This window comes from Anopheles coustani, chromosome 2, assembly GCF_943734705.1.
Source record: "Anopheles coustani chromosome 2, idAnoCousDA_361_x.2, whole genome shotgun sequence".
Taxonomy (NCBI): Eukaryota; Metazoa; Arthropoda; class Insecta; order Diptera; family Culicidae; genus Anopheles; species Anopheles coustani.
The window spans coordinates 81,324,321-81,339,709 of NC_071289.1; the positions used below are offsets into that span (position 1 = coordinate 81,324,321).

The following is a 15,389-nucleotide window of genomic DNA, read 5'->3' on the forward strand; positions in this document are numbered from 1 at the left end:
CAAATTTCGAAGCAATGTATTCTAGTGTTAAACTCTTACCCTTTTTTACGTTCAAGCAAAACACATCTGGGCGTTAAATTATATTTCAGACAATGTTGAAAAATTCTGTTACAGCTTAGATAAGCAGTTGTTACGCTCGTTAAAAACACCGTTAAAAATCATCTTCATATTTGTTCTTGTCTCCATTCATCGTTTGACAGACGAATAAATAAGCACTGCTTCAACAATGAGATCATATGAATAATCAATCACTCGATTTCTATCCACTTCAACTCATTCAGGTACGCTTTCAGAAACAGGAAAACAGTCTGCTGACGTTGCAGAATGAAAACAAATCGCTACACCAAAGAGTGCGCCAGTACGAGACGTGCCTGGACGACATCATGCGCAAGGTCGTCGACGCACTGGTGGCGGAGGATAGCCTGCGGGACGAGGTGGCGATACTGAAGGGCCGTGTGCGGGACCTGGAGGCGCAGAATGCAGCCCTCGTGACGCACGCCAGCCCGGCGAAGAGCCGCGACGAAGGGTACTGCACGATGAGCTCGGGGCAGCCGCAACCCCCGGCGGAAGGTCATCTCGAGGAGCTACCGGAAGAGCCGGAACAGTGGCTGATGTCGGCAGAACCCTGCACGGCTGACATGGAGGACTGGAGCATGTCACAGGAAGAGCTGGCGACGGCACTGGACGAGGAGAACCACGAGTGGATCTGGAACTCGAGCTTTCTGACGACGGCGGAAACGCAAACGGAAGACATTACCGCGCTGTTGCATGATCAGGTAGAGTTCCACGTGTTCCGCACCGGAAGAAGAGAAATCACTAACCCACGTTAACTTTATTTTTATTGACTTTCTCCTTCGACTTCATAGATTGTGTACTCCGAAGATGAGGAGGTAGCGTGTACGAACTTCACCCGGGACTTTTACCGACTAGTCAGCTTCACGTCCGGGAGTACGCGCAGTTTGCAGTCACCGTCGGCCGCGGGCGGTCCTTATGGTGACGCTGCGTGCATCGATTCGGGCACGGCCGGTGACTCGAAGGATACCAGCACCAGCACGCTAGAGGCTGGAACCGAAGGCAAGGTGGCCGACAGCAGCGACGAGGACGACGACAACAACGGCCGACGGTCTCAGAGTCCGACGCCGAGCGACGGCAATTGGGCGCAGGTTCACAGCTGTTCGTCGAGTGAATCGAGTGACGCCCTGACGGAGAAACTGCAGCTTCCTCCGCTTGCGGTCAACACAACCATCGACGAGGTAGATAGTTCCGAGGAGGTAGTCATCCGGTGTCACCCATCATCGCCCGTAAAACGTGGTGCTCAATCGCTTCCGCAGTCGCCAATCCGACGTCCGCTTGTGGGGAAACCGGCGGGCGTTGTTGCTAACGACGACAGCGAAGGTATTCGAAGGTCCCACGGTGGACGGATGACCCCGTTGCCGATGTCGCACACGGCCGACCTGCTGCAGGACGTGCTGATCACCTGCCACAGCCAACTGAACGGAAAGGGTCACGCAACGAAGCTTCCTTCGATCGCACAATCGCCAGCTTCGGCGACCTGGCGGAGAAGTACGGGCTGGAGGAGAGTACAGCGTGGCAATGGTGCTCACGTAAGTGTCCAATTTTTTTCTCCCGCCTTAAGTTACATTTTCCACCCACTCACTTCAACTTTATTTTATTTCTTCGTTTTAGGAAACTCACATCCCCGTTCCAATCGGAGCGAAAGATCGGCTCAAGTCTCCACCGCCAGTACCGATACGCAGGACGTACGCCAGCTAGCCAACCGTACCCGATGGCGTTGAGTAACTGTATTTCGTGGGATAGAAACAGGCGTCTGATATATTAGTCCGGAACCTGATCCGATTTTGGATCCGACAGCCTCCCGAGGCAGAGTCCGGAAGACCCTTCTTGTAGGTCCAAGACTTACAAAACTAAACAAAAAAGAACTAACAAAATGAAATTGTCGACAAGAACTAATCAGGTTACTGCAATAGCAAAGACGCGTATTTAAGCGTATGTTTACACTGATATATACATACCCTAGCTCGTAATATTTTGTCCTCGTGTAGCGTAAAAGGATTGCAAAATATTTCTTACGAACTACGAACGTTCTACAAATCTAGAGGTTGTGTATAGGTATATACACAACAGGCATATATACCGACACCTTACATGCTAAAAATAGAGGTTAACTCGTGGGCGCATTGTATTTGGGTGAAAAACAAATGAAACGAATTAAGCGTGGTGTGGTGTATTACGAAATAGAAATGCAGACTTCGCTATACTGTTGCGCCACCATAAATAGTAAACAAAACAAGCAAATAAGCAAGCAAACGGGACAACCTATTAAACACTAGCTAGTAAGATACCAACTTTTGTGATAGTACGTTTAAAACTAGAGGAAGAAAGAGACGAACTAATAGTGTGTGCTCCACGTTTCACGGGAGGGAACGGTTAAATTGTACTGAAAAGGTAGACGAATGTTAAAGCAAAAACCTACACTAGCCCACACACAAACACACAAAGACACACATATATACACGAACACACGATGCACGTGCAAGTTCCAGTGTTTCGGATCGATTCAAACAATGGCCCCGTTTACTGCCAGAAGAAACATCGTACACTGTTTCTCGCCTCACACAAGCAACATTGGATGTACAGTGCAACATTAGAAGCAGGATGCAAACGGTCGCAAAGTGGTTGGAACTGATGGACAATAAGAAATTTATTCACCCATTTCTCACAGGATCACAGGAGTTTAGTAGAATGGAACGGTTGTAAGCGTCGAAAATGAATTAGAGGAAATGATTTGTGGATCACGCGAACCTAACGGAAGGTAGCCTCAGGGGAGCTTTAGCACCTACAACATGGCAGAGCACTTGGTTGTGACCCGGAAGGTAATGCGCGTCAAGGATACCAGGGAAAAGAATTAAGCGAACGCTCATCCAACACCTTTCTTACGCCTACATATACACGTGGTTTTGTAGATCCAAACAAATTATTAAAGTAATGCCCCAGACTTTGTAAATGTTAATGGTTTGTGCGTTCCATAAATCTATGGTTAAGGGAAGTGTAGAACTTTCAACCACAAGAAAGGACAATACGGTTGCCGAAAGGACTTCGAGCAGTATGATGATAGGTTATGTCCTTATTCCATTTCTTTTCGCTTGCTCCGTAACGGTATTTTCGATTGGTGACATTCACTGATTTTATTTTTTTCTTCGCTTTATCAAATCAGCTGCTTATTAAGGGTTATTCTTTCCAGTTGTATCCCACTAGCGATTGTTGTTGAAAGACAACAATTTTTCTATTCGCATAGTGGTCGATACACAGGTGAATAGCAAGTATGTCGGGTTTCTTTAATTTTTTTAACTTAGCAGGCAAACATTTTGTCTAGCATAATCTTTTGAAATATTTCAGAGGCATCGTTTTTTTCGAAAATGTGTGCTTCGTCTCATACTAAAATTCCTATTAAATTCCTTTGATTTTCATGGAAAAAATACATACAAAGAAATTATGAAACAACTATTTACCCGCTATAATAATTAACTTTTTTTTCTTTCCTTTTAAATACAAATACGAACCATCTAACTCGATAACCCCCTTAACAGTGAAATATTTCATCGCTCGAAACAGTTGATTTGAACAACATGCAATTGATCTCGGCAATAGAAAATAAAGTTCCTTTGGCGTACTCACTCAACCATTTGATGAGGAAGATAAGATATTTGAAGGCAAGTAGATTTGAAAAACAACCTTAAAGTTACACGGTACAGTTGTTGTATTCGGAATAGAGTATTGGATCAAGAGAGTGTGTATGTGTTTTTGGTCAGTGAAACGAAATAAAACCGAGGGAAAAAATGGTCCGCAAGTTATAGGAATGGTGGGATAAGTGAAATGTTATGGAACTGTAGGAATGTTTAAAGTGAGAGTAGCAGTAGTCAAGCCAATGAACCCAATCAAAATCTTCTATCTACCGGTTATTCAAGCAAACACACACGTTTCCGTTAGCAAGTATTTGTAATACCACTTGTTCTTAGTAGTCACCAACATCCTATCTCCTGGCTCATGCGTGGGCCCTTGTCATTTTGCCGTGTCGCATTTAGGTACTAACTAATCACTAGGTGTCGTTGCGTACGGGATTGTAGTAGGGGATACCCCGGGGATACCGTTAGAATGGACCACTTACAGTGGCACGAGGGAGGTAGTGTGGGGGTGTAAGAAAGTTCGTTGTACCAATTTACTACTCGTCCGACCGATCGTCGTACACTTCACTCATGATATCAACAATCATTCACTCACACATCATTCATGGTGCATATTGGACTGCAAGGGAGGGCATCGAAACTGACGGCGAATAAAGTGGAAGTGGTAGAGCTTTCCTTGCGTGGCGGGTTGAATTTACATCTAACATTATTTTGTTGTGCATACATACAATACTAAACGTTACAAACCGTACTGAGACGACGTAATGCATTATACACTATTTACTTTTGTAATAGGTTCAAGCTCTGAAGAACGGAGGCACTATTTATATATCGAACAACGTAACATTGCCTCAACTAGACGTAGGGTAAAAAGAGATCGTCGGTTGGAATCGAGCGCGCCGGCTACGAAGGATGGCTAGGCGCAGAGTGCAGAGTGTGTCGGCCAAAAATGCAAATAAACCATAGTTGAGCTAGAAAGGTCTTTCACTGGCAGGAGACATTGTAGGGTTTGTGAAAAAAAAATAATGATAGCATTTAATATTACAATCTTTTCGAACTAATCAAATCAACGGACGTTGGATTTTTATTTCTCTATTCGATCGTGATGACACGTGGCTTTTGTTGTTGTGAAAAATTTCTCTTGTATATTACATCGTAATAATCTAGTAATATTTCATGAGACCATGAAATTTCATCGATTCGAGGACCCGTGCAGCATTAATCGATGAAATTGGTGTTACATCAGCGTAACGCTTCCTACTCGAGAACACGTTACTATGATTAAACGATGATCCATTAAAGTCTTTTCGCTGTATTCTAAATAAATCTGTGCGCTATATTCTTAATTGCTATATCTTCTAAATGGCGTTATATTATAAATTTCATAAAGCAAACAAGTCTGGTATAAACAGTATAAAATGTTCAATCCTCTTTTCTACCCTTTCTTTGTTCTTTCTCCATTTATTGTTTGGCTTGGCGTCCAATCACGTTATACACAATGCTACCTTCAGTGCTTCTTTCAAAAGATATACTGAGGATGTCTTTTTGTGTGATTTACTCACCGTTTACCGCATCGAGTACCGTCAATAAGTCAATAAATCAATACGCTAACGTTCATTGGCAGCTGATTGAGATCATAATATATGGTCTGCGCACACGGAATGATAGCGTCATCTTCGGTGCAACCGGAACTGCGATAACGATAACTGCTGTGAGGTTAAATAAAGTGACGTTTGTTGTCCTACTTTTGCATTTGCTTCAACTGTTTCAAAGTAGGGTGCATTTTTGTGGCTCTACCACATTTGCCCACATTTTTATTGATTGTTACAAGAATTTGAAGAAATGCTATAGTTTAGTTAGTAGGATAAGGCATCCGATCCTGTTAGTCGCTTGATCATCAAACTAATTTGATAAAACTATCCAACAATCAGCCATTTTGGTGTTTGCATTCTAGGCAAAGAGATTTTAATGGACTTCCCCGCTGGATGCGTTCCATTTTCCATTTGTTTAGTTAAAAAATAGACCGAAAATTGCCAAGAAAGCACGGAAATTCATGGGCGGAAACAAGTAATTGAAAAACTGCATAGCAACGCGCACCCGGTGCATACAAGGCACAATCCATGTTGGGTCACAGCGATATATATGGCCATCCGTCGGAAAAGCCTGCAAGGAAATCGTTGCTTCATGTATTCAATGCCAAAAGAGTGTAGTAACTCGGTATAATTTCGCAGCGATAGAAAAAATCAAGGTGCTATCACATAGGTTTCACCACGTACACATGGACCTCGTCGGACCTCTAGCCCCATCTCATGGATACACCTACTGCTTGACCATCCCACCCAGTCACTTGAACACGCGGGTTTTGGATATTAAATTGGATATTACACATAGAAGAATGGATATCCGATTTAGCTCCAAAACAATCGCCAAAATCAAGATTTTTGGGTGTCGCGGTCGAAGCGCGTAGCATTATACACACACATGAGCATTTGTCATCATCCGATTTTTGCGGTGTTTCGGTATGTTTAGGGTGTGGCCGAATTGATTCATGCATGGCTCACCCATACAGTCGCAGCTTGTGGGAGTGGAAGCAAGAGAGAAAGTGCAGATTTAGAGTGAGAGACCCGAACAGTATCCGATTTTTGCTATTGGGATCATTGATCAATTCACCAGGTGGCCGGAAGTGAACGCATTGACGTACTGGGTGGCGAAATTTTGAATCCCAGGTAAAATTACCACCGAAAATTTTCAAAAACATATCGACAACGCTGGGAATAGCTCATTTTTAAACTTTTCCTCCCCATCCACAGGTAAATGGATCGATCGAACACGATCGAACCGAATGGACGGCAGCATTGGCACTGTTTGGGATACGTTCAAAGTTAAAGGATGAGTTCGCGACAGTCGCGGAACTAACATACGGTACCAACTTGCGTTTACCCCGAGAATATTTCGATAGTTCTACGAAAGTCGACATCGCAACCCGAGAGATTGTAACTTACCTTAAGTCAATTATGAGTAATGTAAAACCAGTAGAAACCACAGATTACAACAAAACCAGAAACACCGTTCGTTCTTATCTTGCAAGTATTCGTCCGCACAGCTAGTGTTAGGCCGTCTTTAAGCCCTCCTCATGAGGCCTCCTTCAAAGTTTCACAAAAGAGAAGAAAAACTCACACTAATGAAAAGAAGGAAATGAACACTAACATCATCATAGAAAGACTTAAGCAGGCTTTCACGTCAGAAAATGTTGAATGTAAGGATGAAGTTATGTAGCGTTACGGACATTACGCATAGCTATTGCTTCTTGGTCACTCGACCCCCGCAACTAAGCGGGTGACAACATTTTTATACCATAATTACTGTTAGTACAAGACACTGCGTTGGTATAATACAAGACCTGTCTCTGCAAACATCCGAAATCGATCCAAAAGTGGGGCAAGTCCACAAACATCTACTGAGGAACAGTATTACGCTTATCGTGATGAGCATGCGAATCCTATACTTACGCTCTATCTTAGCTGTAATTGTGCAAAGTTCCAACTCAACTGTTCGCTACTGTTTATATAAGCCAACCACTTAAGAGCTTCCTTGCTTAGTCGTCCGTTAGCATCTTTAAGGCGAAATTCCTCGCACTGACTTACTCTTGCGGAATTGTCATAAAGTGTTATTGGAGACTATTCCAGATTACAATTTTTAGTGTAACGCGTTTCTTTTGCATTCGTGTAACGAACGTTCGTGTAGACCAAATGGATAAAAAAAGTGATAGTGAACTGAAGGTGAAACTTTTCGTTTCCATGTGTTTATTACCGTTCGTAAATTTGATTTCGTGCGCAAAAAACGTTCACGTGTTTGTAAACTATTCTAGAAGCGGTTGATCGCCAGCTACGATGCAAATAATCTGCAAAACTTTATCCGGGCACTTGATGACGATGGAAATCCATACGAACGTGATCGAAAAACTGGACTCTCGTTATTCGAGCAGGCTTGCAAGACACCCGGAAAAAGCGAGTACATCAAAGCGTGTATTGAGCGTCTACCCAAGGTGAAAAGTGATTCACCACTTGATGACATCGAAGTGAACGCGGTACGTATCGTACAAATCCTGCCGTTCAGAGATACCCATCCAACACAAAATGAACATTTCTCCATACAAAATGGGTCCCGGTTTTGTCAACGGTTCTCTCAACGATCGTCCAGTTAAACCGGGATAATTCATTCGGAGCAAAGCCGGCAAAAACAAAAAGAGGAGAGCCCTGATGGGCCCCCTTCTCTCTTCTGCCTTCTACAACACTCTCATGCCTCGAGCACACAGCGGGATTCGAACCCAACCTCTCCAACTCCGGTCTGTGTACGCTATCCACTAGACCGGCGCTCTTGCTTGAGAATGGCGCGCTAAATGTACAATATATATCTAGCTACATGCGTTTGCATGCATCGTTAGCGATCGCTAGCGTAGGCCTCAACCAAGAGCAGGCCATTTAAGGCTCTCGCGGGGTCTTCGCGTACACTCTCTGCACTGCCGTACGGTGGAGAGCGTGTAATTGTATGGAGCGAATTGCGCTCTTTGAGGGCTTCGCACTTGTTTGTATCCACGCGTGCTCAGGCTTCATACAAGTTTTGCTCACTCTTCATATAAGTTACGCTCGCGGGCGGGTCGAAAATTGTCGGCCCTGCAGCGCGAATGCGACGGAGCATAAGTCAGTCGCTGCGTCTCGCTCCGATCCACGGGGATAGGCCTGAGTTCATTCAAAATTGGTAGTAGGGTAACTGGACATTCATCGTATTTCCGTCATCCGAGAGACGTTCAACATTCCACTAACGAATATGAATTCCAATAACCTTATTTAACTTATGTTTTCCAATTGCTCAAAACCGCAAGGCGTAACGAGAAATGATTAATGTGTCACTGTTTCCTTGTTTTAATTATATAACAAAAAGAAAAATTAAGCCGTCGATAGTTATTGATAACTTATCTTTCGTTTCTGCTGTTGGTTTCACGATAACCGTAACAGTGTAAACAAATTAAATTATCCACAAACGTTATGTCAAGGTTGTGTCTACTTTAAAATACCCCATCGAAACTATTTTACGTGGAAAAAAAATGCTGAACAGTTCGAAGAGGTGTCGACAAACGCTAAGTAATTATTTAACACTTGTGAAGACACTTTGTGTTTGGAGTTTTTGGATCACCAATTCCAAATAATGATTTCTGGTAGCGATGCATAAACCTTACAGCACAGCTCTACTTCTAATTAGAAGAACTTACACGACCCACTTTTTCATTGATAACACTCGTCGTTCCAAATCACCAACTACTCACTTGCACATTGTAGGGTTCATTTTAATCCCAAATCACGCTTCCTCAGAGTCAGATAGAAGGGATAACATTTGGCGATCACTTTTCTGTTCATTCGATTTCCTGAACAGTCGACCTTTCGGGCTGACGGTTATAGCTGCACTAACCCCCTAAATAAATTGACCAGTTGATGTGGTTCTGATGAATTTATGCGTCGAAACCAACACCACAATTTTAATCGGTCACTGACCGATGCCATCTCAAATAGAAGATGAACGTTTGCATGGTAGGTGCAGTTGAAAATATACCAACACAGTCGAAATTGATAAGACGCTAAGCGTTTTGTATATTCATGCTCAAATCGAAGGTTTCGTTAAAAATTGTGCATACTCTCAATTCACCATCCCGTTATTTCGATCATTTGGTTTTAATTATTTTAAAAAAGGTTAGTTTTAATTACTGAGGGCTGGAAAACGTCAGTGGGTAATCGCAGTAAGACAATAAAATAGACATGGTAAACTTTTTCACAAAGCTCAACGGTTTTGAATATCTGTAGGTTGCCCCTAAATGTATGCAATCGAAGTAATACATAAGCTCCTTGATAATTTCTTAAATTCTTCATTACTCTCTGTTTTTGTTATAGACATAACATCTGTAGTTAGTTTTTGATAAAGCTATCTATAAAAAATTAAACAACATGTATGCTAGTTTAAGAAGGCAAGGCCTCACGCTAATCTGCACCTTTGTTGTTATTATATCTTAACATAAGAAAGATTTCATTAAAACTTATGCTATGCTATCTTAAACCCCTCTTTTTACTACATGTATGTAAAGAACATATCTTTCTTCCAGGTAAACCCAAATACCAAGCTATGCCCGATACATCTGGCCGCTCTGTCGTGCGATCGTGATAATCTGAACGAGTTGCTGCAATGCGAAGACGTACTGGTAGACAAAAAGTTCGAGGATCGAACTGCGCTCTTTCTGCTGTTCGAGCAAATAACAGAAGAAAAGCTGTTCGAGAAAATACCAGAGGAAAAAAAACGTGCGGAGGTGCGTGGAGTTATTACAGAAAACATTAAACTGTTGCTGCAACATGATGCGGAGATCAACGAACCCAACGAGAATAACGTTCACCCGCTCGTAAAACTTCTGACCGGTGGCGATGATTGGCGTAAAAGTATCCTAGAATACTGCATCGAAAATCATGAACTCTGCCTGGATGCCCGTAACAAGCAGCTTCGCAGCGCGATTGAAAAACATTTTCCCGACCTGATGAAGAAAGTGCGAACGGTTGGCGAGACGGCAGTTAAATTGCTGGAATCTTATATTCGGCTCCCCAATCAGGAAAAGTTTATATCCGAGTACAGGAAGTTCTGCCCGAAACCAAGAGCTAAACTAACTCAAGCCAAACGTCAAGAAATGATCACCAAGGCCCTGCAGAACAGGAAACTACTGGCAATGCAGGTACTGATGGTGGACCTGTTGGCCAACGAAGAATTGAATGATCCGGGACCGTGGATGTCCGATCTTCTGCAGATGTGTTGCGCCTACGGCTACGTTGAAGCAGTGAAGTGGTTCCTGCAAATCATACCTCGCTCGAACAAGACTTGGATCAATAACAACCCGCTCCTCGTGACTTTGGTGAAGCAAATGGCAGAACGGCCAAAGGACAGCAGGGACGACTTTGTTTCATGCATCAACCTACTGCTGGAGGATGGAAGATGTGAGATCGACAAAAGAGATCCGCTAGATTGCACAGCATTGCATCACGCGGCCATGCTTAGGATTGACGAAGCACAGGAACTACTGCTCAAGAAAGGCGCATACCTGGGCTCTATGGACGTAATCGGGAAGCAACCGATCTCTCAGATCAACTCGGCCCTACTCGAGCGGCATCTGGACTGGTGCATTAAAGGCAACCAACTATATTCCACCAACGACTACAAAGAGTACGCGTTGACGATCGATTTCCGCAATTTTATACCACCCGAGGGCGAGCAAATAAGCGAGCTGGCTCCGGTGGTGCAGTTGGCCCGTTCGCTTGGCCCCTCCAGGGAACTTCTGCGACATCCGGTGATCGCCAGCATGCTGCTGCTGAAGTGGCATCTACTGTGCCGGTGCTTCTATACAAACATCGTTCTATGCGCCAGCTTTTTCCTATCGTTCATGACCTATTTGGTGCTTGACTTCCACACGGATAGCTCGGCTTGGATCTGGATTCCCGAACTTATCTCCTGGGGAGGTTTGGGCTACATTGTCCTGCGCGAGTTGTTTCAGCTCATGCTAACCTGGAAGTCGTACTTCAAGTCCATAGTGAACTGGCTGGAGATATTTTTGATCATCATCTGTGTCATCGTCTTGCTAAGGCCAACTGTGGAACACGGTTGGCGTCAAGTACTGTCGATCTTAGCTTGCGGTCTTCTGACGGTGGAGTTTGTACTGCTGATCGGTACGATACCGTTGCTCCACATCTCGACGCACATCATTATGCTGAAAAGAGTCGGTGCCAACTTCCTTCGGCTTCTCATCCCGTACTGCGTCATTTTACTACCGTTTGGTGTTATGTTCCACATTCTGTATCAATCACCTCACGCCAACAAATCCGGACAGACGAAATCATGGGAAAACGATACCTTCGGGACCAACGTAAGCTCTGAGACGACAATCGCTGATTCGGCAAAAGATGAAAATTCCACCAGTGACGATAACTCGTTCAATACCTTCCACGATATTTTGCAAACGTTGTCCAAGATATCAGTGATGTTTACAGGTATGTTTCTGGAGTGGTGTTGAATACGTAATACTTGTTATATGCAATCTTATTCATCCATACCTGTTACAGGCGAGTTTGAAGCGGCCAACATGCACCTGTACGAGTCGGTCTGGCGTACTGTTCTCTTTTTGGTTTTCCTGTTCGTTGCGTTCTGCGTTCTTTACAATGTGATGAACGGTGTGGCGGTTGGCGATACCGTAGTAAGTAGAAAAATTAGGAAAACGTGCCTTCGTTGAGGAAATTTTAAACTATATATGTTAAAGATAGTTCATAGTTGTTCAGTAAATGTCCTCGAAATATATAATATCTATCAAAATATCTATCATAATTTTTGGTCACATCACAAACATTTAGAAATATGTTCATTACATTTTATAACGCCCTAATTAGGGGACCGCAAGCGCCGAGCGGTAGCGCCGGTTAGAAAATCGACCCATGAGCGCCGGGGCTCACCACCTCGACGACGTGGGCTCGAATCCCAACCGAGACCGGACCCTCCCCTGTACGAGAGGACTATCCACGCACAACAGGGAAACAAGGCTCGTAAGCCCTTAACGGGCAGGCATGACCAAGAGGTCGTTACGCCAAGAAGAAGAATTATATTTACATATATACAGACAACGTTGACTTTCATTTATTAGATACCATACACATACTCTCTGCTGAAATAACTCTTGCAATTTTGAAATCAGGCATAACTCGAATAACTACTCTAATCAAGATAGCTTGTTTACTTATTTCACTTAAAACCACACAGGCTATTCTGGCCGATTCTGAGCTTACCGGGATTAAAGAGAAGGTCTTCCTTGTAGCAAAATATGAAAGACAGCTGCGTCGACTTAACACCAGGTAAGCGTTGTGATGTCTTTTCTAGTTATATGTTTCAATCTCACCATCTTTCCATTTTTTTACTACCCAGGCCCAAAATAACCAAGCTGATCGATTGGATGAGTTGGATTGTACCCGTTGATGGCTTGCGACTATTTCGACATGTGGTTGGCTCCAACACAATATCAATCAAACCCTACCAATCAAACGTGATCGGTTACTCGGAGCCAGCGATTGAAGTTGAAGCACAAACGTGTGAAGGATCTACCGGCACTCCTGAAGAATTTCCACTGATGAGGAAGGACGTTGAACAGGGCGTAATGAGGACAGCGCTTCAGCGTAGAGAAAGCTCTAAGGGGTACGCAAAAAGACTACGCCTCAAACAAATGGACAAGCAGATAGTTGAACGTGCTATTGAAATCGTAAACCATCAACATGAGAGTGCGGTCGATAAAGGGAGCGATGGCTTGCAAACGGACATAAAACTGCATCAGGACGAGTTGAAACGGGCCATCCTTGCGATGCAAGATGGTATTAAAACCATACAAGAAGACATCGCACAAATCAAACAAAATTCATAAAAACTTTTGCTCAAAGCAAAGCCTTAAGATTCCTATTCGACAAGTCTGTAGACAGATAGATCTTCCGATAGAAGTCGGTCTCATAGTAAATGGGGATTGTTTAACATAAGCTGGTATTATATTTTGAGGTAGTGGTATAGGAAGATATAGTGAAATCGTACGTACGAACAATACCAGCTTATGTAAAACAATCCCGGAACTTTTGACAAGAGAGAACGCGACCTTTTTTCGGCGCGCCAATGTTGCTACCGATAACGGCAAAGTTAAACCAAAGACAATCAACAGACACGTCGGGTTAAAGCTGGTTTTTGCTCCGCTATTGTTGTGACAGTTGGTTAAAAAAGTGTTTACAAAAATTTCCAGCATACTTGTGGGAGATCTCCGCCAATATCTTCACGAAATAGGTAGTTGGTAATTCTAGATCACAGTATCCATGGTTTTGCGGATAGAAACTGCTCTTCTGTGTGAAATCATGGGATATGGATCCTTCTGCTCGCCGTGATTCCCAAAATTAAGTGTGTTTGTTTGCCTTATACGGAGCCTTCCTCCACAACATATTTCGACCGCCTCAACTCTTTGTTCTTTTGATGAAACATACCAAATTTGCAATTTTACCCCACTTTCTTCTCTGTTCGTGAGAAGTAAACAAAATTTTAACCAACTGTCAAAAATTTTCCCACGGTTTTCGGCTCGTTACATGGTATGCTGCGACCTGTGTGTTAATTGTCTTTGAGTTAAACTTAACAAGCCCAAAGTGCTTCCTAACGATGCCAAACAAAAGCCTTTCGCGTGCAATTCAAAGCCTACTACCGGCAGGCTTCATACGGACGAACTGGCCCTGAAAACAGTGTAATCAGTACAAACGATCTTTACTCTCCCAGGCTAATTTCCAGTTCTTTGGTCTATAAAAATGGGCGATCGCTTATTTTAAACCATGGTTAAAATTAAACAAATGCTTTTGCAATACCACCTAATGTTTGTTTAGTAGTTTGTTTGTCCAGCAGCCTGGACAGTCTATAAATTAAGCACTTGGGCAAGTTTTTTTGACCCAAATGTTACCGAAAAGGCTATTGCAACTTGTACCAAGGAAATCAATATGTTTTGCTTCACAAAGTGGTTAGGGGAACTAGAACTAGCGGTCAAATGGACTCGATCTACAATACTCACAGAGGTGCACAAGAGAAAAATAAAGGGACACTTAAAAACCTTACCAACAGAGGACGAAATTAATTTTTATAACAGTCGACGATTGAAGAATAGCTCGAAGACTAAGAATGAATCCTTACAAAGAATTCCAAAACATCCGTCTAGAAATTACTTGATACGAATAGAAGGTACGTCAGGGCTAACATCAACTGGGGAATTTCTCACAGGAACATTTTACTAGTTTAAATTACTTTTAAAAAGCCTATTTTTCAAAAGGTGTAGATGATGATGGATCGGTGATTTGGAAATGAGGTATGTTGTAACGTCAAAAGAATTCAGATAAAACGATTTGTTCGTCGATTAGACTTAAATCGGTCTATTCGAGTCATAAAATAGGCAGATGATGTGGTAGCAACCAGATTCGATTCCAGAGATTCACCATTGGTCCCTAACTGTTCATCTTCACATAGCGCACTCTCCCCAGACAAACTGACAAACTCGGTTCCCACAACAGACGGGAAATTCGTAGGAAACTGATAGGAAACTCTTGGCAGCACAACCAAAGCCACTCGTTTTGTATTGTGTAATAATGTATCGTTAAAAAAATCATCTTACTTTGTGACTACTCTCTCCAGTAGGACAACGATACAAACTTTACATGGTGCGTCGTGTGGTACTGGTGTCGTATAATGTGCTTAACTCCCTCAAAACAGTTCCTCACATTAATGGACCACAATCCCATGGCACATTTGGGGTGCTGATCAAACCACCAGTCGAAAAACAACGATCGACCAATGCCAAGGTACAAATGAGAATTGAAGTCCGCGATGAGCTGTACATGGAATAGTATACGATAGTTGGTAACTAAAAAATAGTGAAATGGATCAATCAATTTTGCCTTGATGAAAAAGGCCTGTCACGAATGGAAACAAGGCAGGGTTGACACTGCTGATATTCGTCAACAAGCCGGCGCAAACTACGGTGTAGTTACACCGATTACACCGATTTAGGATTACGCCGACCCAAGGTTTGCGTATATAAGCGGGAGAATTGTA

General features: G+C 43.1%; 2 protein-coding genes across 3 annotated transcripts in view; both read left to right on the top strand.

Moving 5' to 3' along the window:
* Window positions 1-4,729, top strand: part of LOC131263320 (uncharacterized) — a 64,066-nt gene extending 59,337 nt beyond the window's left edge. For both annotated transcript variants that reach the window (XM_058265501.1, XM_058265502.1), the window contains 3 exons: window positions 282-776; window positions 867-1,604; window positions 1,687-4,729. In XM_058265501.1, the coding sequence (XP_058121484.1) occupies window positions 282-776; window positions 867-1,604; window positions 1,687-1,773 (1,320 nt within the window). In that variant the 3' untranslated portion in view covers window positions 1,774-4,729. The remainder of the gene's footprint in view (window positions 1-281; window positions 777-866; window positions 1,605-1,686) is intronic.
* Window positions 2,865-15,181, top strand: LOC131265159 (transient receptor potential cation channel protein painless-like). The gene is made up of 7 exons (XM_058267419.1): window positions 2,865-2,894; window positions 7,573-7,791; window positions 9,856-11,776; window positions 11,849-11,979; window positions 12,537-12,628; window positions 12,699-13,138; window positions 15,048-15,181. The coding sequence occupies exons 1-7, from the start codon at window positions 2,865-2,867 to the stop codon at window positions 15,179-15,181; spliced, it is 2,967 nt and encodes a 988-aa protein (XP_058123402.1).
* The last annotated feature ends 208 nt before the right edge of the window (window positions 15,182-15,389 follow it).